The 23,625-nt window shown below is 38.7% G+C and overlaps 1 protein-coding gene across 10 annotated transcripts in view; it reads right to left on the reverse strand.

The window, feature by feature from the left end:
* Positions 1 to 23,625, reverse strand: part of PTPRM (protein tyrosine phosphatase receptor type M) — a 442,681-nt gene that overhangs the window by 21,244 nt on the left and 397,812 nt on the right. For all 10 annotated transcript variants that reach the window (XM_077184309.1, XM_077184292.1, XM_077184295.1 and 7 more), the window contains 2 exons: positions 13,546 to 13,643; positions 1,188 to 1,304 (listed from right to left, as the gene is read on the reverse strand). In XM_077184309.1, the coding sequence (XP_077040424.1) occupies positions 1,188 to 1,304; positions 13,546 to 13,643 (215 nt within the window). The remainder of the gene's footprint in view (positions 1 to 1,187; positions 1,305 to 13,545; positions 13,644 to 23,625) is intronic.

A 23,625-nucleotide genomic window follows, 5' to 3' on the forward strand; every position in this document is an offset into this window, starting at 1 on the left:
CAGTGGTAAACATGATACAATATTTCAATTCATTCAAACCACGTAATTCTATTATCATTACCCTCAGGTTGCTGTCTTAAAAAGAGAAGCATATTTAAGTATTAGATTGAAGAATAAAACAGGAAAAAACCCTAATTCCTTTGTTACTCTGGACATGTGTACAGAAACCTTGTGGGTAGTCATTTTGGCAGTTTCAGGTACCTGGGTACAGGATTCTTTGATGCTAAATATTATGTTCTTCAAACCCATATATGAATACTATTTCATCATTAGACAGAGCCAATAAATCATGGGTACTGCAACTAAATCAAAATAAGCTTTCTAAGCTAATTAGTTGAAAATCTACTCGTGGTGATGGAGCATTACTTTGGTATGCTATTAGGAATATCTAGTCTTACCAAGGAGGCTCTTTCCTTGGTGTTCTGCAACTCAAATGGGTCCTGATACATACAATTAAAACCTTTCTGTTCTTTAATGAATTCTGAATGAAACTGCTGAGTTGACACAAAATGCATGGTACACTTCACCACTGACGGACCCTGCCTGTTCCCACTTTCAGTGAGTGCCTTATTTGTTATTTCTATGTTTTCCATATATTGCAGCTGGGGAGCTGCAAGTTCTACAGGCTACAAAGCATCAGACAAATGTGTGGCATTACTCTAACAAACAGTAATACAACACACAGGCTGGAACTCTCCATGTAAGGATGGATTCCTGTGAAAAGGGAAATTGCCTTGAGAAGAACAGTAATTTGTTACAGCTCTGTCTCTGCAGACCAGGCACACCCCGGCCCAACAGAAAACTGTATTCTCCACCAGAGACTTCTGAATAATGCCGCATGCGGCCTCTGGTACAGACAGAAAATGATTGTGGGGAATGTAAGATGGGAAAGCAGCACAAATCTGTTTTTCAATTGATTGCTGGGAGGGAGGCTTCGATTTCTCCTAGGCAAGGAACATCACTTTTTCTAACTCAGGCAGGGGCCAACAGTGATGAAAAGCACAGCACAGCTGCTGCATTTGAAGAAGAAAAACACAGATTACCATAAGAGGGCGGTAGTAGTTTACCCAAAAAACCTATAAACCCAGGATGTCAGTCAAAAGATTTAACTTTCCCTTGTTGAATCTGCATGTAAGTTACGTTGGCAGATACCAATGTATTTAAGAAAACTGAATTTGGAAACTTACCTTTTCTACAGCAAATGTTCGAATCACATATTCAGCCAGCAGCTCTGTTTCTATTAGGGTAACTTTAATGTCTTTATATATCTCCGTGTCATCTGGCCAGTATTTGCAGCATTTGACCTTTAAAAGATACAAAAGAAATTAAGGTTCATTTATTTTAGAAGGTTCATACAGAATTCATTTTGCATTCTCTGCAATGATTTCTGATTTAAAGTGCAATCGTGCACAGAACAGTCACATTTTCTGCACCTGTAAATGTTTGAGGGACATTGCCTCTTCTCTTCTTAAGACAGCTTTCCAAGTTTCACATGAGCTTTGTGTTGTGCTTAGTGAAGTAAGGCAAATTTGTTTGGAGCACAAAGGATATTTATGCCCTGTCCAGTTCAGCTGTAGTAACTGTTCATTTCCTGTGCTTTCCAAAGCAGAGTGTGCCCAGAGGGACAAATACCACCAGAAGTTTTTTCCCCAACCTCTACTTGTTGATTTGTCTCAAAAAAACCCTTCTACCTTCTAAAATAAAAGTGTTTTGCAGACAGGAAGGAGACCTCATGGCAGTTCAGAGCTTCCTCACGAGGGGAAGAGGGGGGACAGGCATTGATCTCTTTTCTGGGCTGACCAGTGAGGGACCAAGGGAATGGCCTGAATCTGTGTCAGAGGAGGTTTGGGTTGGGTATCAGGAAAAGGTTCTTCACCCAGAGGGTGGCTGGGCACTGGAACAGGCTCCCCAGAAAAGTCACAGCACCAAGCCTGACAGAGTTCAAGAAGCATTTGACAATGCTTTCAGGCACAGGAGTGTTCCTGGGGATGGTGCTGTGCAGGGCCAGGAGCTGGACTTCGATGATCCTTGTGGATTCCTTCTAAATCAAAATATTTATTGTATGATTCTCTATTTTTAGAAAAGCACCTGTTTTCTCAGATTAACTTTCCAAAGGAACTGATGAGAGGTCAAATAGCAAAACTCAGTGCTTGAAGTCAAGAGCTGAGGTTTATGCCCAGGCTTTAACTATTATAACTCTACATAGCTTAAATACTAATTTACAGGTAACGCCAAACATTATGGGTAGGATTCATCTCACTTAGCTCAACCTGAACTGTTACTTTTAAAACTGGGTGGTTTGAGGATTGTATTTGATGATGTAGACAGCTGACTGACTTAAGAATTTTCTCCTCCTTCCCATTTGTGTGGACAAAGTGGTGGGCTGGGAAGCTAACACATTACTTACATCTCTCTTTTACTCTGCTTTATCATGGTAATAGCTCTGCTATCACCACTGCATCTGGCCATCATCCAGTAGTGCAGTACGTGCTAGGAGTGGCATCTGTTATACATCTGCTGCATGGAACAGCTTCTCTCTTTCTCCCACCAAAGGGAAAATTTAAAATTATCTTTTAATACATGTAAATCTAGTTTACCTAAATATGTACTTCAATGAGTCAGGTAAAAAACTTGAGCACTCTAAATATTCAATGGAAAACTGATAGAAAAAAAAATTAAACTTCACAACTGGTAAGAGTATTTCTCAGACCTATCTTCAAGCAAAAATATTTGGATTACTACCATGTTTAATCCTGAGCAAAAGGTAAAACAGATGAACGTGTGTGTAAGCATACATTGAAAAATGTAATGCAGGATTCAAATGATTTATTTATACAAACCCCACGTTCAGTATAGAAAGGATTATGCAGAGAGTCAAACCCTGGCCTGTAAAGAAGAAGAAAATACATTTTCTTAGGCATTTGTTTCCAGATTGTCACTGATAATTGTGTGCAATCCTTCTTTACTGTCTGGATAGATGGGAGGTCTTGCCACATCACAGTAATGACACTGACTGATAAAGTAAAAAGTTTGTCCAGGCAGGGTCAGTAGTTCTGGCCCTTTTTCTGGCTCATTAGCATCATAAAATTTAAATCTGAATAGAATTGAGTTGAAGGGCTGGCAAAACACAGTCCCACATCAGGATCCTCTTCAGAGAAAACGAGTAGCCTGGTCAGAAGCCCTGGCTCCCAGCCACAAAATTATACAAGCATCCTAACAGCTTGTTCCTGCTTATGCAGCTGATGGAAAGCTCCTAGAGCAGAGCTGAAGTTCAGGTAGCTTTATTAGGTTTTTATTTCTTTTTCTGTGCTTGCCTTCAGACCTAGTAACCTCAATAGTATTGGCTAAAAAGAATTCTTTATAGTCTTCACATTTGATCTGGTATTAAGGGTGGTTTCAGGACAACTGGCAACACCAGAGTTCCCTTCCATGGTGAGAGGCTTGGAGCTGGGACCCTGGACAGTGCTTGGCGCTCCTGTAACAGGGCAAGGCTGGCAAGACTGCTCTCCCCACCATGCTCCAGAGCCAGAGAGCTGACAGGGTGCCAGAGAGGAGAAGGATTCCACCAGCCAAGGAGCAAGCAGAGGGCCATTCCCAGGACCCCTAACAACAGGATCTCTGAAAAATGTGTGTTCGTCTCTACAACTTATCTATCCACTGTCAGCAATGAACAAACATTTCAAAAGCATTATACATTGCTGCAAGCAGTATAGTAGTTACTGCTGCTATCTATTATTGCATCTACTTGATATTTATCCAGATCTTATTTTGTTCAGATGTATTTCCAAAGATCCTCTCATAGAAGCTAAGTGAAAGACATTGAATGCTCATTGTTTTGTCTGTGTTGTTAAAATAATCCAGAGAATTCACACTGTTCAAATCCCTCAGGCCAGCAAACTGACCCTTTTATAGTCATTGCCAGAAACTCTTTGAAACAGGGTTTTCCCACCTATGGCTAAGATGACTTTTTGACTCTTCATGAAGAGTTAGACAATTCACACTGCCTCTGGGCTGCAGCAACACATTGACAACCCCTTCTCTGGAGCTGATTCCCTTTTCCTGCCTGTTCACACATCCCTTCCATAGGTGGAACCCGAACCACATGGAGAGGGCCACTGCAGGCAGGGAGGGAGCAGCTGCAGCCGTGATCCCAGGCACGGCACTGCCCATCAGCACCTCTCTTTGCTGCTAACTTTAGCCATGTTTCTTTCTGATGGGCGCCTGCCATCCTTGAAGCAGCTCTAGTTTAGCAAAATAAACAATTGCAGGGAAGGGAAGCAACCTTGGCTGAATTAAATTGCTCTTTCCTTGAAGGAAAACATACCTGTTTCTAACTTGGTAAGTCCAGACTGTCTGGATTATGACTAAGAACCAGGGACAATTTGGAAAGACCAATTTAGAAGAGCACAGTCCCCGTGTTCTTATGCCTCAACTGCTGGATTTGATTCCACTCTTTTTTAAACCTTATTTAAGATGATACAGTGGAATAATTAGGGAAGCACTGGGAGATGTTGCACAGAAGTTATAGCCTTTTGTGCCTCATGCAGCTTGGGCCCACCAGGGATTTCTTAGTCTGCTGCACAGGGGATTTTGGGCACGGAGCAGACTGGAGCTGAGCAGAAGGATCCATGACAACACAATTTCCTGAAAACTCTCCCAAGTGGAATAGGGGCTGTGAAAGCCATGGGAACCGTGCCAGAATTCAGTCAGAGCCATAGACCAACTGATGATTCACTCTCTAACAGAGGAAAAAAGACCCAAGCACAACTTTATTTTAATTCAGGCTTTTCTCCTACTTTTGGCTCTTGTTCTGCAATGCTCTGCACGTGCTGAGCTCTGGACCTGAGAACTCCATGGACTCTGGGTGAACCAAAAGTCAAGAAAATGCTTAAATATCCACCTCCCATCTCCTCTAGGGCCACCCAAATAAATGCAAAGGTGTCTTAAAGACAGAAGTAGATTAACTAGTGTAAATCAAAATCACATTTATAAATGCTTATTGGATCAGGGCCCTTATTTGTACAAGAAAAGACAATTGCAACAAAATAGAATATGGTTTTACTCATTAAATATGAGAAACACTGCTGGTAGCATATGTTCAATTTTTCTTTTTAGCACAGCTTTAGCTACCATAACTTGACGAATCTCTTTTCCATTTTATAAACATTTGGTACGTGTTTTACAAAAAAGCCTTACTAACAGAAGGTTTAACTAAATAATTGATACACGATTCCAGAACTGAATATTAAATGCACTAGATCTTTTTTTTTCCCACACCGTTGCTACCATAACAGTAAGTATCATCCACAAAACAGAAAACATAATTTTGAAATCTCATCTGAGCAGAATTATAATTGAGAGTTTGTTCACATACACCCCACATTTATATCCTACCAACATGCCAAAAAATACAGATGTTCATCACAAGATGAGATAAAAGGATGATTGCCAGACACATAATGAAAATGCTCTGGTTTAATCTATTCATCCCAAGGTACACTGTCCAATTGTTTCAAACATGTTTATTTTGCTAATAATTTTAGAAATTTGGAGAAGAGAATTACCTACTTCCACTGTCTAGTTCCATCCCCCTGTAAAATAGTCTAACGTGTGAAATTCAGAATTAAAAATGAAGGTGGAAAGTTGTTGTTGCTAGTTCTAAATATAACAAATATTGTAGGCTGTGGATGGCTAATGAACACAAATTGTGACTTCCAAAGCTGTATATTTAACCATTTGGCAATGTGACACATGTAGCTAAAGGCAGTAGGAAAGTCAGGACAGTAATTCATTTAACTAGAATGTTGGAATAGGAGCAATATTACAGACTTAATATGTGAGCTGGGTGTGAAATACACTTTGCAGTCCATACAGAACAGTTTAAGTAACACTGATTATTCAAAGTTTCCAATTGCCTTTGATTCTAAAATATTCTTAGCAAAGGGGTGATATATATATATAACTGACTATGCCCTGCATGGATTGTCATTAGTGAAGAGCACTATTATACATTCTAATCTAAAATTAATCCTGAACTAAGTAATGACGATAAGTCAGACATAAATTTTGAAGTAAAACCTCTTGGCTATAAAATGAAACAGCCAACCATGCTCACTGGCAAAATTTTTAACAGATTTTACAGATGTAGCTCGGATAACAGGTACTTTTATTTGGCTGACTTGAACTAAAAGTACATCCAATAATTGAAAGTATTTTTATTTAAATACTTCTCAAACAAAAAATGTATTACGATATAAGAATATTTTATGTGTTATAAAACAACCTTTGACAGGAGATAAAACCCAGTCTTCCTTTTTTTCATTTTCTTTTGTTTGCTTTTGAGCAAGTCTGTTATTAGTTTTATACTTCATTCTACAGTTTTCTAAAAGAGGTGTGGAAGACTATTGAGAAATACAATATTTGAGATACTGCTTGGCACCATCAGATGAATGGGTCTCTGTGAAGTCAGCCAGAAGTCTTTATGCTGTTCACAGCTGCCAGGGTGGGGAGAGATGTCTCCATGAATTTTACTAGCTCAGTCTAACTTCTTCTTGGGATGACTCAGAGCTGACATTGTTCTCCACCTTCTGCTGCCCTGGGCTGCCCCAACAGTGCAGCCCTAAGTTGCCTGGTGGGTGCACTCTCATTCAGCTTCTGCCCAGAAGAGCTGGCTTTCTGGAGACGCCCAGCAGCAGCCATAAACAAATGCTTTCCCCATGTGACTGAATGAGTGTGACCCTTTGTTCTTAAGGCTCAGTATTCTGTTAGCATACCATCAATCTGGCAGAGTGGGTTAGGTGAAATTACGGTGACAGGCCCAACCCATGGTGTGGCCTTCTTTTGACCATAAAGAAGATTTGGTCTAGAAGAGCAGCTTTAGGGTAAGATAACCCAAGGTAAAGCTGTTCCAGTGTTCCTTCCTCCACTGTTAATACCAACAGAGAAATATGGATTATCTCTGTTTCATAGCTTATGTTTAGGCAATTTTGTGCATCTCAGTAGAGCCCTGGAGAAAAAAAGCTGAGCACAGAACACATGAGAAGGGTGGTCCCATGCCAAGATGAAGGATGGTTAGCTAGAGCTCCTCAAAGCCTGTGTTAATTCCTGACACAACTGTGAAATCATGGGCCTGCTTCTCAGATCCTGTGTTTCCAAGGACCTGATGTGTCTGCATTGAGCCTGTGCTCTGAACCATGCTTCCATTCCAAGATCAAAATGATGCCATTAGCTGGGTACAGAGCACCACCTACTTAGTGGATTGCCTTCTGGCTCTAAAGCCTGATCATCTGATGTTAGCTTAGACACCTCTACATGGTACTCTACTGGGTAAAGTAAAACTGTGTCAGTGCCTCCAGGATACTTCTCCTTTCACAGAGAGATTGAGAGATAATTTCAAAAGACTGCTGAGGTGAGGAGATTTGCAGTTATGAAGCCATTTTGCTAGCCCTGACATTTCAAGTAAGAACCTGAAGCCCTCCCTCTTAGCAAACTGCACCTAAAGTTGCATCCTACACCTTGGTGGCACTTCAGTTAGTCCAACAAAGGCGTCAGTGCATTTGTGTATCCTTAAACCTCTTTTGTTTGTTTCTCTAAGTGAATTATCTCAATGGGATTAGTAAGCATTAAGATATTAATCTGTGTTGATTAACATTCTTTGAAACATAGCTTTTACTGGAGAGAAGAATGGAACAAAACACTGAGAGCTGAACCCATGACTGCTGTGCATGACATGGGACAGTGCTGAATGCCTCTAGCTTGATGATCTGTTTCATGATGCTAACACTGCTAACCTGGGCAGATGTTTTTTAGACAAATGCACAGAGTCCTTCCTGTCTTTCCTGGAGGACAACAAATTAAATTTTCCCTAAGGGCTCCTCCCCTGCTATGTATAATGCAGTAATGTAAACCTACTATTTCTGGTTAAAAATCTAGAAAGATGAAATGTGTTTTGATGTCTAGAAGGGTTCACTGACTTGAAAGATTAACAATAGTTTTAAATTTTGATTTGTTTTCTGTTTTTCTCATTGATATTCTGTAAAACTATAAACTGTCCTCTACCCAATAAGAGGTACTGGAATTACACTGAAACCAAAAGTATAACAACAGAATATAATACCTTGTGCTGATGTACCATAAGTACCAGTCCCATTTTTGGAGGGTAAACAAGAATAGGAAAAAAAAATTCAATGGACAGGGAAGGACACTATTTATATATTTAAGAAGTTGGGACTAGAATTATCTTGAGGAAGCAAATAGATTCATATAACAACCTCTCCCCTCTTATTTATAAAATGTGATTTCTTTCTTTCATTAGAAAAGTTGAAATGAAACCTTAGTCACCAGTATGCATACAAACTCTTTGGCACACCTCCTAAGGAGCATTAATACCAGTATCCTGAATAATTTCAGTGTAGGCAATTTGGCTTATTACATTTAGAGGGAGTTTCAATTAGACAGAGTGTTCTTCCATTTATACTAAATACAAATGTGCTGTTTGTGAGACATGCTCAAGAGTCACTGTGTTTCACCTCTGCAAGATCACAATATTGGGTGATCTGAATCTAAAATACAATTTGAGTTTACCTTTGTTTATTAGAAGCATCTTCTTCATGGAAGAGTCTCAAAAACTTGTAAAATGTATAAGTACAAACTTTGCAATAGCTTTGTGATAAAAAAGTCCATTTTCATTCTAAGCATAGGTGCTAAGTCCATTGGAAGTTTCACAGTTTTTCGTTGCTGAAATTTCCAATGAAGATTTTGTTGTTTTTTTTTTTTCCCTACTGTTTCCAGTAAGAAGTCTTTGGACAGGGTTTTATTTAGCAGTTTTTCTTGGATGTATAATCTCTGTCAATAACACAAATTATCAAGTAGATCTAAGAAGATCTGGTTCGTCATAAAGACTTTTGGGTTTTATTTGTTAAAGAAACATATTTGAATCTGTTTAAGAAATTTGTCTTGAATGCTGACCAGTGCTGCACATCCTGAGAACCCAAAGACAGGAACATAAACTTGCTGAGGGCTGTGATCATACAAGCTTTCCTAGGAAGAACAGGCTTTCCTAGATGCCCTTTTCTGACACCATTTATCTTACAAGTAATGCTTTTTATAGCAAGCCAGCACGAAGGAGGTATTCCCTCTGTCAGAAGACTCTTGTGTGGATCTCCTCGCTGTCATGTGGAACTCTTTAATCATGAAAATTCAGAATTATCCCCATTTTTGCAGAGAAGTGCCACATACATAACATGTCAAGCACAGGTCCAGGAAAACAAGCCAAAGAAAAGTTAAACCACCACTGTATTCTTCCTTTTCCCCTATGCAAAAACAGCCTTTCTGGCTCCTGGGAAGGAAATGTCACCTGGGAAGAGTGTGAAATGACTATTAGGAAAGTACACCACTCCTGAGGGGTAAGATGGCAGGGAGAGGCAGTTTGGGCAGCACAAAGGTGTGAGCGCAGGCACAGGGGCTGTTTACCAGGTCGTGGCTGACCTTCATTCACCTTGTGTCACATCCATTCTGTTGCAGTCAACCTTGCTTCCCTTCACAAAAAGGGTCTTTTGTGTGCTTATTAACACTGCTAGCACTGGCTGTTTTCTAATTCCGAGTAATAATTGAGAAACTCTAATTACTGTAATTACTACGCTCCTGGGGTGAGGTTTTATTTTTTATAATTATTTATAGTGATTTTGTTTGTGAATACTTTGTTCCATTACAAGCATAATAGACAATCGTAAGTCCTTGCAGTGCATTTATTTATAACCACCTCCACTGAATTTTGCAGCATTTTGAATTTTTCAGCATTTATTAATCAGTTATTACTAAACTTCTTCTGCCTAAAGCAAGAAAGCAACTACTGATAAATTGCAAATAATGTGACATGCCAAGTTTGATTATGCCAGTTAAGTACCAGTACCAACCCAACAAGAGCAAAGATGGAGGTGTGACAGCTGGATGGCACAATTGAATATATTCTAAATCTTCCCACCATGCCTCTTCAAGGAAGACAGAAATGTTTCAGTGCGTGTAAACACTAAAACAAAATCAAGAACCATCTGAGATTTTGGCTGGTACATAAACACCTTGATCCCATTCCCAGTGATTTTCTGGGTCTTTGGGAGTTTGCCCTCCAGAGTGGTCTCTTGGAGTAAGCAAGATGTTCTTCTGTGTCTACTTTATGATCACGCCGTGTGATCATAACATCATCACACTGCTGGATAAAAATTTTTGCTTCTTACAGAATAATCCACCAGATTATGCTAAATCTCTTAGGTAAAGATGCTCCCTAAAATGACACTATCTTCAGTTCCTCTACCACTTACAGACATGAGCACATAGGCCACTTGCATTAATATAATCCAGAATACATTACTTTGAAACAGCTTGTTGTCACACTGATGTAACTATATGAGTCTTGATTCTTGTTTATGCTTTTTATCCATTAGTGTGTGGCTTGGAAAATTCTGATTCTTGGATCATTACCATTAATTACTTGCCATTTTCTTTTTGTGAACTTCATTGTGAGTGGAAAGTTGTTGATCCCAGCAGAAAGAAGACAGAGACCTTTTTTCAAGGTTGCTTCAAGGGCTGCTTATTTGTTTAGGCTTTTTTTTGGTAAAAGTTGTCAACCTAGGCGACGCTTAACAAGCACCACTTCATGATCCTTTATCAAAGAACTATTCATACAACTCAGCAATGCTTTTTCTAAATGACTGTGAGACCTCATTTTGATTTTTAATAAACAGTCACATTCTAATGAGGTCTTCATAAAACTGACTAAATATGTTTAGAAATCATTAGCTTAAATTATCAGTACAAAAGTCTCCTTAGGGAGCCCTGCAGATTTTGTGATAAGACTTCTGGCAGATGTATTAGTGTAACAGCTCAAGCTAGTTCTGAATTTCCACACAAGCAGTGTAAATGTGAGTGACTGGGTAACAGGCTACTAGATAAAGAGCTCAATGTCCCTCAGGCAGGTTCATTAAAGAGAGAAAACAATCAAAACACATTTCGGTGCCATTTAAATACCAGGTGCACAGCGGTCTGCAGGTGCCAGAAACACTGACAAGGGTCCCTCACTGGAACACACAAGAGCTTAAAGGGATGTGCAGTTCTGACAAGTGTGCCTCAGATAATGACAGATATTGGCAGATGTACCCGGACCCTGCTGGAGGGTAATGGGGGACTGAGTCATTTGCAGCAGGTGCCTGTATTAGGGACAGCCTCATGGTGATTCCTCCAGCAGCAATTAAAACAGTCCTGATGCATAATGCTCCAGGGCAAGAAGCAAGTTCCTAGCACTGATTTAATGACTATCCAGCCAGTACTGGAAAACAAATACAAATACGCCCCCTCAATGATTAATTCATGAAGGCTGTACACCGTGTGGCAAACGTTAAATTTTAAAAATTCCTGTTTCCTGAAAATGCAAAAGAATTTTCGGCCTTGGCTTACCATGGGTCAACATGGTTAAAAAGTAAAAATAAGAAACCCCTATAAATCTTATAGCAGTGATAGCAATAGCAAGTTTGGGAAGGTTAAAAAGGTTTGCCCTACAGGAATGCTACCAAAAGTCCATTAAAATCATTGCTACTCAAGGTGGCACAGAGCTTGTGTTAGGGGTTGCGGGACAGATGGTGTGTTTGCAATTTCCCTCCTTGTTGCTGACGATTCCAGCTCTGGGAGTGGCACAAAAACACCAATGGAGGAGTGAGTGCATTGCTCTGTGGCTCATACAATTTTATTTCCATTAAAAGCTGATTTCAATTTCTGCTCTCTGATTTCACCTATGCTGGCCTCCAGAGAAAGTGAGAACAAAGTAATTTCTACCACTGCCAGAAACAACAAAGCTGCAGATCTGTATCCTACTAGGACTCTTGCACCCTGAAGAAATCTGCATGGTGGCACAAAGCATTCCTTGCTGCTGTGGGAATGTGCACCTAAATGCTTGAGCAGAGGCTGCCAGCACTGGCACCAAGACTGGTGTCTCCCTTGCTGACATCTGACAGTTCACTCTAATTGGCACTTCCAAACACTGACTTTGGGAAAACAGCATGTGGTTTCATGCAGAACGCTGTCTTTGCTCTCAGGCTTGTTTATTCATACCCAGAAAACATCCCTTTTTAAGTTGTTCTCTTGGGCACTTATGAATGTGTATAAAGCTTTAACAAAGAGGTTTGCTGGAGAGCTTCCTATTCTTACAAATCCATCTGTTTTGAATGGATACGTGACCGTCCAGCTATTTCTACCTTTTCCTCACTCAAGGGACTGCATTTTTAAAGCAGCCTCCATGATCCCTCTTTATCTCTGCAATTAGCTGTACATGTGCTCCTGCAGCAGGTGTTAATTGCAGTCACAATCCCCATCTTTTTGCATCTAAAAATAATACTGGCACCTGATCTGTAAGCAGGCTTGAGCACACAGATACCTAACTGTTAGGATTTATATTATCAGTTCACAAAGGACATATGGAAGAATAAACTGAGATTGTAAAACTGGACTTGCTCAAAAGGACTTCAACTCATACCACATAAACAGTGCTCTCTCCTAACGCAAATGCCACAGGGCAGAGGCGGTATCAGACACTCCACCAGTGTGAAATTAAAAACATCTCTTAAAACCATGCTGCTCAAACCAAGATGTGTGCACTTGACTTCTTATTTCAACACTTTGATTTACAATAATTGCCGTAGTTCCCATAAAAGCAGTGGGATTTCGTTTCATACCAAATGAAAGCTATATGCCAAATTCCTAAGCAAATTTTCTTGAAAAAAAATCCCAGATGAGAACTAAGACAGCAGTGCACAGACAAAGCAGTAAATGAAAAGACTCACTTACTGACATTTGTGTGAAACACAGAAAAAGGTTCCATTCACTACTTGTTGAAAACAAAATTAACCATAAAGACTAGAGTAGGAGGCCTACTTTAGAAGTTACCAAGCAAAGAAAGAGAGTTACACAATATCAGTCAGGTAACTCAACCTTTCCTTTACTACCCAGCTCCCGAACATGATCTCCTGACCAATAAAGTGCACAAATGTGTAAAACTAATTTTTTCTGTTTTAGTCCAGAAGGCTTTCAGGAAGTAAAACCCAAACAAGCCAGACCAATTTAGACAAATATACCAAGAAACAGCTTCATACTTTAACTACTCAGACATCTGTTCCAGAATGATGCCTCCTTAGCCTTCCTTAAAAAAAAATAGAGACGATTCCATACCTTATTCTGCAACAAATATACTGACTCTCTTAAGAGAATTGGTTTATCTGAGATATGTGTAAACATATGACAGCTCCCCTCTTTGTCAGTCTTTGCAGACTCTGCTGTACAGAATGCAGCTTTATCAGTTACTTTTTCATTGTGCTAATAGTAACAAAGCCAAGCATCCAAGGCATGTTTAAAAATAATTGATAATGAACCTCTCAGCACAGGCAGTCATACATATTTTATGTGCTATACTTAGTATGTAAGAACCTTGTTGGTCTGTTATTTAATTTTGAAAAGCAAACACCTTAGACATCTTTCATCTTTTTAAGTACAAAAACCACTTACCCTTCCCACTTCTACGAGATTAGTAACCATGATTATGCTTGCTGTGTTTTCATGCCATACCATCCTCCAGAAGTCATATATTGTCTCCTGCATTGGTCCTGAAACAATAAATCAAATGAAAGGTTACTATCTGAAAGTCTCATGATTGGAAGCTTGTCTCTGGGGAACTTTGTGAAACCGTGACTGTACACATATATTCGTATCACTATCATCATATTTTTCATTTAGGGTCGGTCAATTTCTTTTCTGTCATCCCACCTATCTGCATTTAAGTATTTTTCTCCTGAAATAGTGTTCTGAAAGGAAGTTCTCCAGCACTTAGGTATTTATCTCCATAACACCCAGAAGTGGAATTATAAAAAATGGATAACATCACTCTTTCTTTTAGCAATTGGATGATAACCTAGGGAAGGTGTATTTGGAATGAAATGAGCCTCAATGGAGTATGTGGCCTTTCCTGGTTTCTAATATTTTTCTTAGTGTACACTATTCATCAAATTAGCCCAGCTCCTAAATTGTAGTTCCTGAAGTGAGGCAGAAGTTATAGTTTTTTTGCTGCAGTGTATCACTTTGGAAAACAGTGGGGAAATGCAGCAAAGAAATCTGATGTGCCATGGCAGCAGATCCTCTGCAGTGCTTTCCCTGTGTGCTTCTGTTCATGAACATACAGGGCTTCCTTCAGCATCATGCTGAAGCTGGGTACCAGCTCACAGGAAATGCTGCAGAAATGCAAAATGTTGAGAAAAAAACCACATCTCTTTGTGTGCACCTGGTCCTGTCTGTTTGCAGCCTACACATCTTACCCATAGGGCATGGTGTGCCACTCCAATTTTAAACCAGTGCTTTAAAATCACTGAGCCAGTAAGAGTAAACAATATAAACTATAAGCTTAACATCCATACTGAATCCATTACTGAGTTGTCACATTGCAGTAAACAATTAGAGGCTTCTTTAGAGGAATGACTTTAAATCTAATTGGAGAACAAATGGATAATGTATTGCCCTAATGTTCCTTTAGTAAAAGAAGCCAACACTCTTAAAGCATTACAAAACCAGATATTGACAGATTTGGGCAGTTTGGCATCCATGTTGTGTATTTTGATCTCCCTTTGAAAATAAAATATTCACTCTGAGATCAAGCATTTAGTGGAAAATGTAGTAAGATATTATTACTATATTGTCACAGCAGAGGGCTTGGACCAGATGGTATTTAAAGACCCCTTCCATCCCAAACCATTCCTGTGACTTTGTGATGCTCTGATATTATAGGCAAACCAAAACCAACTCACTAGGCAAATAACATCACAGTTATGACGTAACTTAGATCTGAAATTTAAGAAAGAGGCAATAGACTAAAACTCTTGAATTTTTAAAAAACTGTCTTTATTTACAGCAATTCCAAATTATAATTTTTCCACCCATAATTTGCACAGATCATTTAAAGAAGCTATGTATTCTCCCCCTTATTTTATCCATCTTTAAAAATTATGCATATATTATGAGTTTCATAGGTCTCCTTATAATTTTCGTTTCCTTATAGGTTTCCTTGAATTGCTTTCATTGTTCATGGAACAGGAGAAAAAGCCATTTAAAACAACAGGAAATGATGACTGTTAGAACACAAGAAATGTCAGAAGGTCTTAAGAGTAGAATTAACAGCAGAAACTCATGCTACAGTTTCTGAAATTACTAAATTCAAGTTGTTATTATAGGTGCAAAACTGAACACCTTTCTTTTCTTCTTTAAATTAACAGCACAGAACAGGTGATACTTTTGTGATATTTTATTCTGAGTTTCAACAATACTTTAATTGCTCTGCATCATATGGAAATTTACAGCAAGCATTTTATTTCTACCTAAGTGTCCTGGATATGTGATACAGTCATGGTCCAAGTGCAATTTTGAATGTCACAGTAATATAATAAGAATATATTCTAGCGAAAGTTTAGCTTGTTTGTGTTTTAATATTCTAGGATTCAATGTAGCTTTCTTTTGCAATAAAGTCAGGACAGCACTGGAAAGGTTTTGTGCCAGCCTCTCCTACTGATTAGAAGAAATCAGAGTATTCCACTCACTCTAGGAAAATACTGTCTCTGTATAGCTCCTTCCTTCCTCTCAAATCTGAAACAAATATTCAGCTCAATTACTGCTGCTATTATCTTTCAAGGAGCACAGCTAAAAGTGGGATTAGGGAAAGGTGGTTTTCCACAGAGCAGTGTCCTGGAAAAAGCCTGCAAGTCCATGACACATTATTAACATCACACTTGGTCAAGGACAAAAAAACCCCCAACATTATTCCTTCAAGAATCCTGGTTTAATGGACAAAATCTAGATGGCTCCCCTGCATTCTGTCTTCACAGGACTGTGTGATCTTTCAATAAATTTAATCTGAGCATATTTTTGGTAATGCTGCAGGAAAGATACATGGTCTACACATCCACACAGGTCTTGTCCCCTTGCAAGAAGCCAGAATCGTTGGGAAACTGTGAGGTGATGTAGCAAGTTTCTTTATATATTAATTTGGTTTTCTTTCCCACAGATTCACTTGAGATACAAGACAGTTGGGCCCTACATTGTTACAGTCATTTCTTTTTGACAGCTCTGGGATAACCTGCAACAATTTAATCCTGATTCCTTTTTTTCCCTACAGGCTGCAAAATTTGTGCTGTGATTTAAAGATTCCTACATTCCATTCAAATCCAGAAATCACAAATTACAACTGGGAAGAGATTATAAACACTAATTTATTCCTGTAGATTTTGAACTTGTCATTCTCCATAAAGAAAAGAAGACAATAAATTACAAGGAAAAGAAATCTTTAGGAAAAGTAAAAGTAAAAAAAAGGTTTTTTGCAGGCCAGAGAAAGAGTTGAGCTATAACAAATTTTTCAACCCTGTGTTTCTAAGTGTACTTCTAGAAGAAATGTCCTATTCTGCAGGGCAGAGTATGCTCTTGTTAATCTTACTACCCAAATAAGACAAACATAACTAAAAAGTGCTTGACAGGATTTCCTGCTCTCCCTTCATATTCTCAGATGTTTTCTTGCTTTTTGAATCCAATTCTTACATGTAGCCTCCAAACTTCTTTTGCATTCAAGACACCAAAAAAACCCACCCCAAAACCTACCTTAAAGTCTCAGTTAGTAATTCTTCTAATATCCCATTTTTATTTTCTTCTTGACATTTTAAAAATATTTTCTGACATATTAATAAATTATTACTTGTCTCCAGCAAGAATTGAAAAGCATTAGAGGCTAGGTAGGGTTGATGGGATTTATTATCCCGAAGAACTAAACAATTTGATTCCAGAGACTTGTGGTAGGAGGAGAAAGAGGCTATAATTGTTCTAAGCATCATCTTAACAGATGTGTGCACAATAGGCAGAAAGGTTATTCTCAGCAGTTGCCCCCTTGCAGGAGGAGAAGGTCTGAAGAGAAGGCACTGTGCTACTCGACAGAAAGCCTGCAGCACATCCCATTAGCTCCACAATACAGTACTTGGTATCAAAGATCTCTACTGTGAAAAAAAAGAGATCACCAACATACTGCAACCAGAAGATGAAAAGCAAAGGAAACTAAGAAAAAGAAATCAACCCTCCAAACCCCTAGCTAATTAAAGGCATTATTGAAAAAACTCAACAAAAACGATTGGTTGTGTATATTACAACCACTGGTTCTATTACCAGCAGTAGTTAGTTGCTGCTCTGGGAACAAAAACATATTAGGAAATGGAACATCACACAGCTTTCATGAATGGTTTAGACTCTTTAAAGCTGCTTTTGTAACCAGTTTTCTAGTTCCTCTATTTCTGCTTCCTATTGTGAAACCCACTTCTGAAAACAGGTATTGCTACTGGGGTATGAGATCAATTTGAATACGATGAACTAGCTCAGAATATAGGAAAAAGTGTTAGGTGTAGGGAATAAAGCAAGCACACGAAGAAAACAAGTAAAGCCTGAATCCTGAAGCCTACATAGCACTTACTCACACAGGACTTTTAAATCTGTGGGTAATTTTTCAATTTCTAGAAAAGCAAGCAGCTTAGACAAGGAACAAATAGCTTCTAAAATATTTTTCTAGCACAGAATGTCAAATCCACAAGCTAACATTTGGTCCACCTGAGACCAAGTTCAGTGATAGATATTAAAGCTAGAAATGTGCAGAAAATGAACAGATACCCTTAAGCTCCAAAGCCTCCCCATGGCAGCGCATGGGAGCCATAAATATGTGCTAATAGAGGCAGGGGACTGACAAGATGCAAGACTTATACCTGCAGCAGTTAAATTCCATCTTGAAAAGAGAGCAGAAATACCCCTTACAGTGAGCAGCCACAACCACACTGCACGAGGAGGTGATTATAAAATGGTCCCTTCACCTACTGGTTACTGTGGTTTCTGGTAGCAATGATAACTGCCTCCACTTTTTACTGAAGCAAAACCTGCTGCTTGCTGCTGTGACTGCCTACAGCTGGACTACTGAAAGACACTTAGCTAATATACCTCTTTGAGGGAGCTGCATTTTAGCCCTCAGTCTTTTACTATGTATGTTCCCTTCAAAATGAACTTGAGACACAGTGAGTGTTTTCCTATTAAGAGATATGGCTGCACAGCAACAACGATAACAACAAATGCCCAAAAGCAATGATTCCCTTTGCAACTACAGTGTCAGAAACTCCCAAACCCATTATGTAGCAGAAATTGTCTAAAATACACTCAAAAGCATAAAACTAGAGGGGAATAAAATATTGGGAGAGCAGACTACAAGGCAGTAGATTAAAATTTTCAAGAACTCTTGTTTTCCTAACAAAACCTTTGGGACAGATGTAGCTGTTAGTAGGATAATTTATTTCACAGGAGGAAAAAAATTTAAAATTTGCACTGCCAGTCCAGAGATCTGATAATCCACAAGAATATGTTTGCTCTTTTAACCAAGCTACAATTTGGAGGTAAATATGCCTTCAGAAAAAGGTATGTAATAAACTGCAGCTAATTGTTACTTTACACTATAAACGTCACTGACTGCAGGCAAGGGAACATCTCCTGTAAACAGAATAGATTTTTTTCCTACTCAATAAGGCAATTTGCCCAAGATTTTGCCAAAAGGAGTTTGCAGGTGCATCATTTGTGACCAAGTTTTCATGATTGTTCAGTTCTATTAGTCTCCCAATTACCTCCTGGGATGCTCATCACTGTTCAGCAGCTCTGCAAATCTGGACACCTCCTTAGGTGACCAGGTGTAGGCTAAAGAGTCTTAAGACTGAATCCTACTTTTTCAGAAAGTATCCTGTCTTCATCTTTCTATCTAAAATAGTCAGCTTACTATAGAGAAAAGGCACAGATCCCAGTTGTGCTGACTTAGCCAACCTGCAAGATAAACTGCTGGTTCAGTATTTTTTATAATTCCATGACCACACAGCAGTACAGCTGTTGTTGAATCATCTTCACCTTCCCAAATGAGCTGGTTTCTGGAATGGAAGGTAATTTGAAGATCTGCTCAATTGCTGATAACCTGATTTGTCAGGGACAGTCTTCACCATGTGCTTGTTGAATACTTATGGTATAGCATGCATTGAACTTTCACTCATGCTTCCAGGAGCTCTTAAGGATTTAAAGCCTCTGTGAAGCCCAGAACAAAACTCTGATAAAACTTCAAAAACTCAGGCAAAGATAATGCATCTTTTCTCTCTCAAAATAGGTGCAGACATTTGTTTTCTATTTTAACATATACACTTAACTTTAAAGGTTTACACAAGGGCATTTTCATAGGCACAGTATGTGATTCCTATTATATGAACAATTTTGATATCTGAGATAAAGCTGAAGTCAAGATATCACTACACCATATGGGCCCACTGCTCACCACTAGCTATCAAAATGCATACAGATCAGTCTTTTGTGTTTCTAGGTCTCAAGGAAATAATGATGAAAGAGAATCAGGTCACTTAACCTGTAAGTCTTCTAAATGCTTTAATGAAGTCCTCTGAAGTCTGTTCCAGAAACTAAAAGAGCATTGAGGGTAAAAGGTACCCCAGTGCCATCCACCTGTTCACTTTTCCTGAAGTCTCCTCCAGGCCTGTCACTGTATGAATTACCACCCTAAAAAGCAACAGACATTTGTGCTGGCAAAACCTGGGCACTAATGCTTCAGTGTTATTTATTAATTGCTAGTTTCTAGTTGTCATACACATTTTATGCACTAAATAATTTCATTGAAATAAATAAAACCCCTGTAATGAGCAGAAAAAAACCATGTTTTTGCTTTTTTCCCCTTTATTTAATATGAATTCACATTTAATTCCAATGTTGAGCGTGATGACATTTGAAAAGCACTTTCTAACTTTAGCCTTACAAGTATTAATTATTACATAATATTCAACAGGGCTATATTGTAATTATACAGCTGTGCTGGATTTCCTGATAAAATCTTCCTTACAAATGTCTCTTGCCTTGGAAAAAATATAAATAAACAAAGTTGTGGATGGCTTAACACTGAGGCTGGTTCCCTGTAGGTATGTTAGACTAGCAAGGATGCCTGAGGCTATGGCTACTCTCATGGAAAAATCTTCTGCCCCAGTCTTAGACCTTATTTTAACAATTCTTTCATTGTACTAGATTCAGAGATTGCACAGAGAGAAGCCAACTGCTTGCAGAGGCAGTAATGGCCTCATACTCAGCTGAGAAAAGATACCCATTTGTAAGTGAAAAATTCTACTAGAACTTAATTCACAAGCAAATAGAATTGTTTGTTTTCTCCTAACACTAGTTTGAACCCAGGCTTCAGAACACACCATGCATATCAGATATATCTGAGTTGCAGCCAGTCTGCCAATTCTTCTTGTGAGCTTTTGCAACAATACCACCTTATAATGCTTACCCCCAAAACACCAGTATGCAGCAACACTGCTCAACAGTAAGGCATCTCAAATATACTCAAATGGGTTAATCAGGACTGAGCTAAAAATTTAAAATGTGCTTTTCATTATTTCCTTATTTAGATGGACTGTCAATAAGAAGCAGATCTGACTGAATCCTGTTAGCTTGACATTTCTGGAAAATGCTGCTTATATAGTAAGCTGAAATGCTTTATTGGGACAAATCCTGCCTAGTGCAGCTACTGGCAGTGTAGAGGCTTTCTACTGTATCCTTTCCTCTGGAAAAACACAGCTTTCTCTCATTACCAGCCAAAGGACAGCACAGTGAATAGTAATTGGCTGATTTTCAAGCACAAACTGAATCCTACCTGCTTTGAGCTAGCCAGTCAGCCAGCCCTGCTGCCTGCACACTGCTATATGTGAAAATTGGCTTTCAGAAAATGAAATGTTCAAAGTGCTTTCAAGTCCCATTAGCTTTCAACAAGGCTTAGATTACTAAGTGACTGTGGACCATGTGGAAATTTTATGTATAGCTCCCATGAGACTGACCAGTGCTTTGGCTGGCTTTCTATACCACCTACTCCTATATTTAAGGAGTCAGCACTAGACCTCTTACAGGAGGAAGAATAGGAGAAGATTGACCTGTAAATTCTCCATCTCTTTTGAAAAATAAAAAGAAAACAAAAACATTGTTATTTACAATGTACAGTAGTGGGGAGCCGGAGTGCCACTGTTTTATGAAATAATGCAAGTGTTTCACAAATAGCTAAAATAAAAAAACCTGCTCCATTCTGAATTCCCAGTTTAATATAGAAATACTTAAAAATATTATCCTTTGAGCAATGATAAAACTGATTACTCCAGAGGTTTCTTCCTTTAAAATTGCTCATTTCATAAAACTAGATAATTAGTTTGAAAATGCATATTTTCTAAATGTATGTATATTCACATACACATCAGCTGTTGACTAGAGCTGGATCATTCCTCTTGTTGGCATTTCCTCTGCTCCTATTCTCCAATGATTCTGTGGCTAGTCAGATGGAGGGATATGGAATTTATTCTCTGGAATATCATATGGCTCTTTTTTTATTTATCAGTAGCAACAGATCTAACTGGTCTGGAACAGTGCCCATCTCAATGCATTATTTTGTCTGCATTATGGTACTATCTAGAAATCCCAGTCTGGGACTGGAGCTCCAGAAGTGCCTTACATACAAAATGCCCATGAATACACAAAGGTGTTCATGCCCTTCCCCATCATAAGAAGCCAAACACACCTTGAAAGACAAGAGAAGTAAGGTAGGCTTTGAAAGACCTGAACAGTCTTGGTACAATACACAGCAACCACAACATGCCAGCTTCTACCATTCCTGAGTCATCTTACCTGCTCCTGCTCCATGTTGGTATTACCACCATTTTCAGAAACAAGGCACTGCTGAACTTTAAAGGCTGTGACCACACTTTATTTGTGCACTCTTGACAGGTGCTGTTTAAGACATTTTTATACCACTACAGCTAATGCTGCCAGCTAAGTTTCCATCTAATAAAGTGTTACACACTTATTGATTGACATTTCTCCACAGTTAGATTTCCAATACTAGTTCAGTTTGTTCTATTTGAACAGGATAAAATGAAAATGTCATATGGTTTTCCAAAGAATAAATAGCACATTTCCACAACACCTTTTGACTACTCACAGAAGTACTGCAGCAGTAACAGAGGAACTGGCAGCGACAGAAATTGTCCAGATTTGAATAGTTAGCCTGAGATGAGACAAAGCTGAATGCAATAAAAGCAGTGTACATAGTACTACTGTCCATGCATGCACCCTTATGTCACTCAAGAGTGCTGCTTTTTCTGATCTTACCTGCAGGAAACTAAAAAAAACAAACAACTGCATCAAAACAGTGTAGTTGTAGTTGAATGTTGTTCATCCAGTCTAACTGAAGAATTCTTTCTTTCATATGATTTGCTTGCCCCACAGCAGAGATGTTAAATGGTCTGTTCCTCTCATTAACATTTTCTCAGCCTGTGTACATCCAGCATCTTCCAAATTTTGAATTACATGTAGCACTCCTGGGGGGTTAGGAATTCCCTAGTGAGGGCTATGTGGGATACCTGAGTAAAGCCAGAGCCTTGAATCTTTACCTTGCAGCTTTTAAGACAGCACTGCTAGACAGTGGCTTGCAGAGAGTGTGCTTCAGTTTTTTTTTCTATGAAACAGGAAAGCTTTGAATAATGTAATTGTACCTAGAGGCCTTGATGTATTTTCAAACAGAGTGTACTGGCTACAGAGAAGTAAGTCTCACTCATACATGGACCTTCTTTCACTCTTTGTACTACAGATATTTTAATTGCCTAATTATAGTCAAGCATGTGAGAAGAATGATTGGTGACTCATCTGGGAACCTGAGATACAGGTTTGAATACATCAGATGGGACAGCAGGGAGAGGCATTGGTTCTCTGTCTGAGGTCACAGCTCTGGCTGAAGGGTTACTCCAGGAGGCTTGAGACCATGGTTCAAACCCAAGCTGTCTTTGTGAGAGCAGTCCAACAGAAAGTTTCAGCTGCTGAATCAGTGTTTTCCACCAAAAAAGCTGTTTATGTTTCTAATTTGTGCATTCTTCTTAATAAGCATGATTTGCATCATGGAAATATGAATACCTATTAATCACTCATTCTAAATAGCTCATCTGAGCTTGGAAAGACTAACACATACAGATATTTTTTTTTTTTTTGTAAAAAACATGCTGCATCTAGCATTTCCAAAACAAAAATCTTAAGTAATTGACTTGTTGGACTGGGCTCTTCATATCAACTTGTAATGCAGAATCAGTTTTAATGATGGATGAGAAGTTTAAGATCATTTTATCCCCTTCAGTAGAAGGTTCCTTAGGGAATGGACAAAAGAACCTAATTAGTCTTTTGCATTTCTACTTTCTATTTCCATGTTGAGTCAATCATAAGCATCAGATTGTAATAAAATCATCACTATTCTCTAGCTCAAAAATATGAGTTCATTTTGGCTACTTGTTTCTTTTATTTTTCCCCAAGGACCTTATTGTGAAGGAATGTTGCTCATGCCTGTGAGTAAGATATTCAGATGCAGTATTTTTAATCTTGTACTGGGAGTTTAAGTGCATTACCAGGAACACTTTACCTAGATGAACAAACAAGATAATTTAGTCTACATTAAAGCATAAGTAAAAA

This window comes from Agelaius phoeniceus, chromosome 1 (genome assembly GCF_051311805.1).
Source record: "Agelaius phoeniceus isolate bAgePho1 chromosome 1, bAgePho1.hap1, whole genome shotgun sequence".
NCBI classification, from domain to species: Eukaryota; Metazoa; Chordata; class Aves; order Passeriformes; family Icteridae; genus Agelaius; species Agelaius phoeniceus.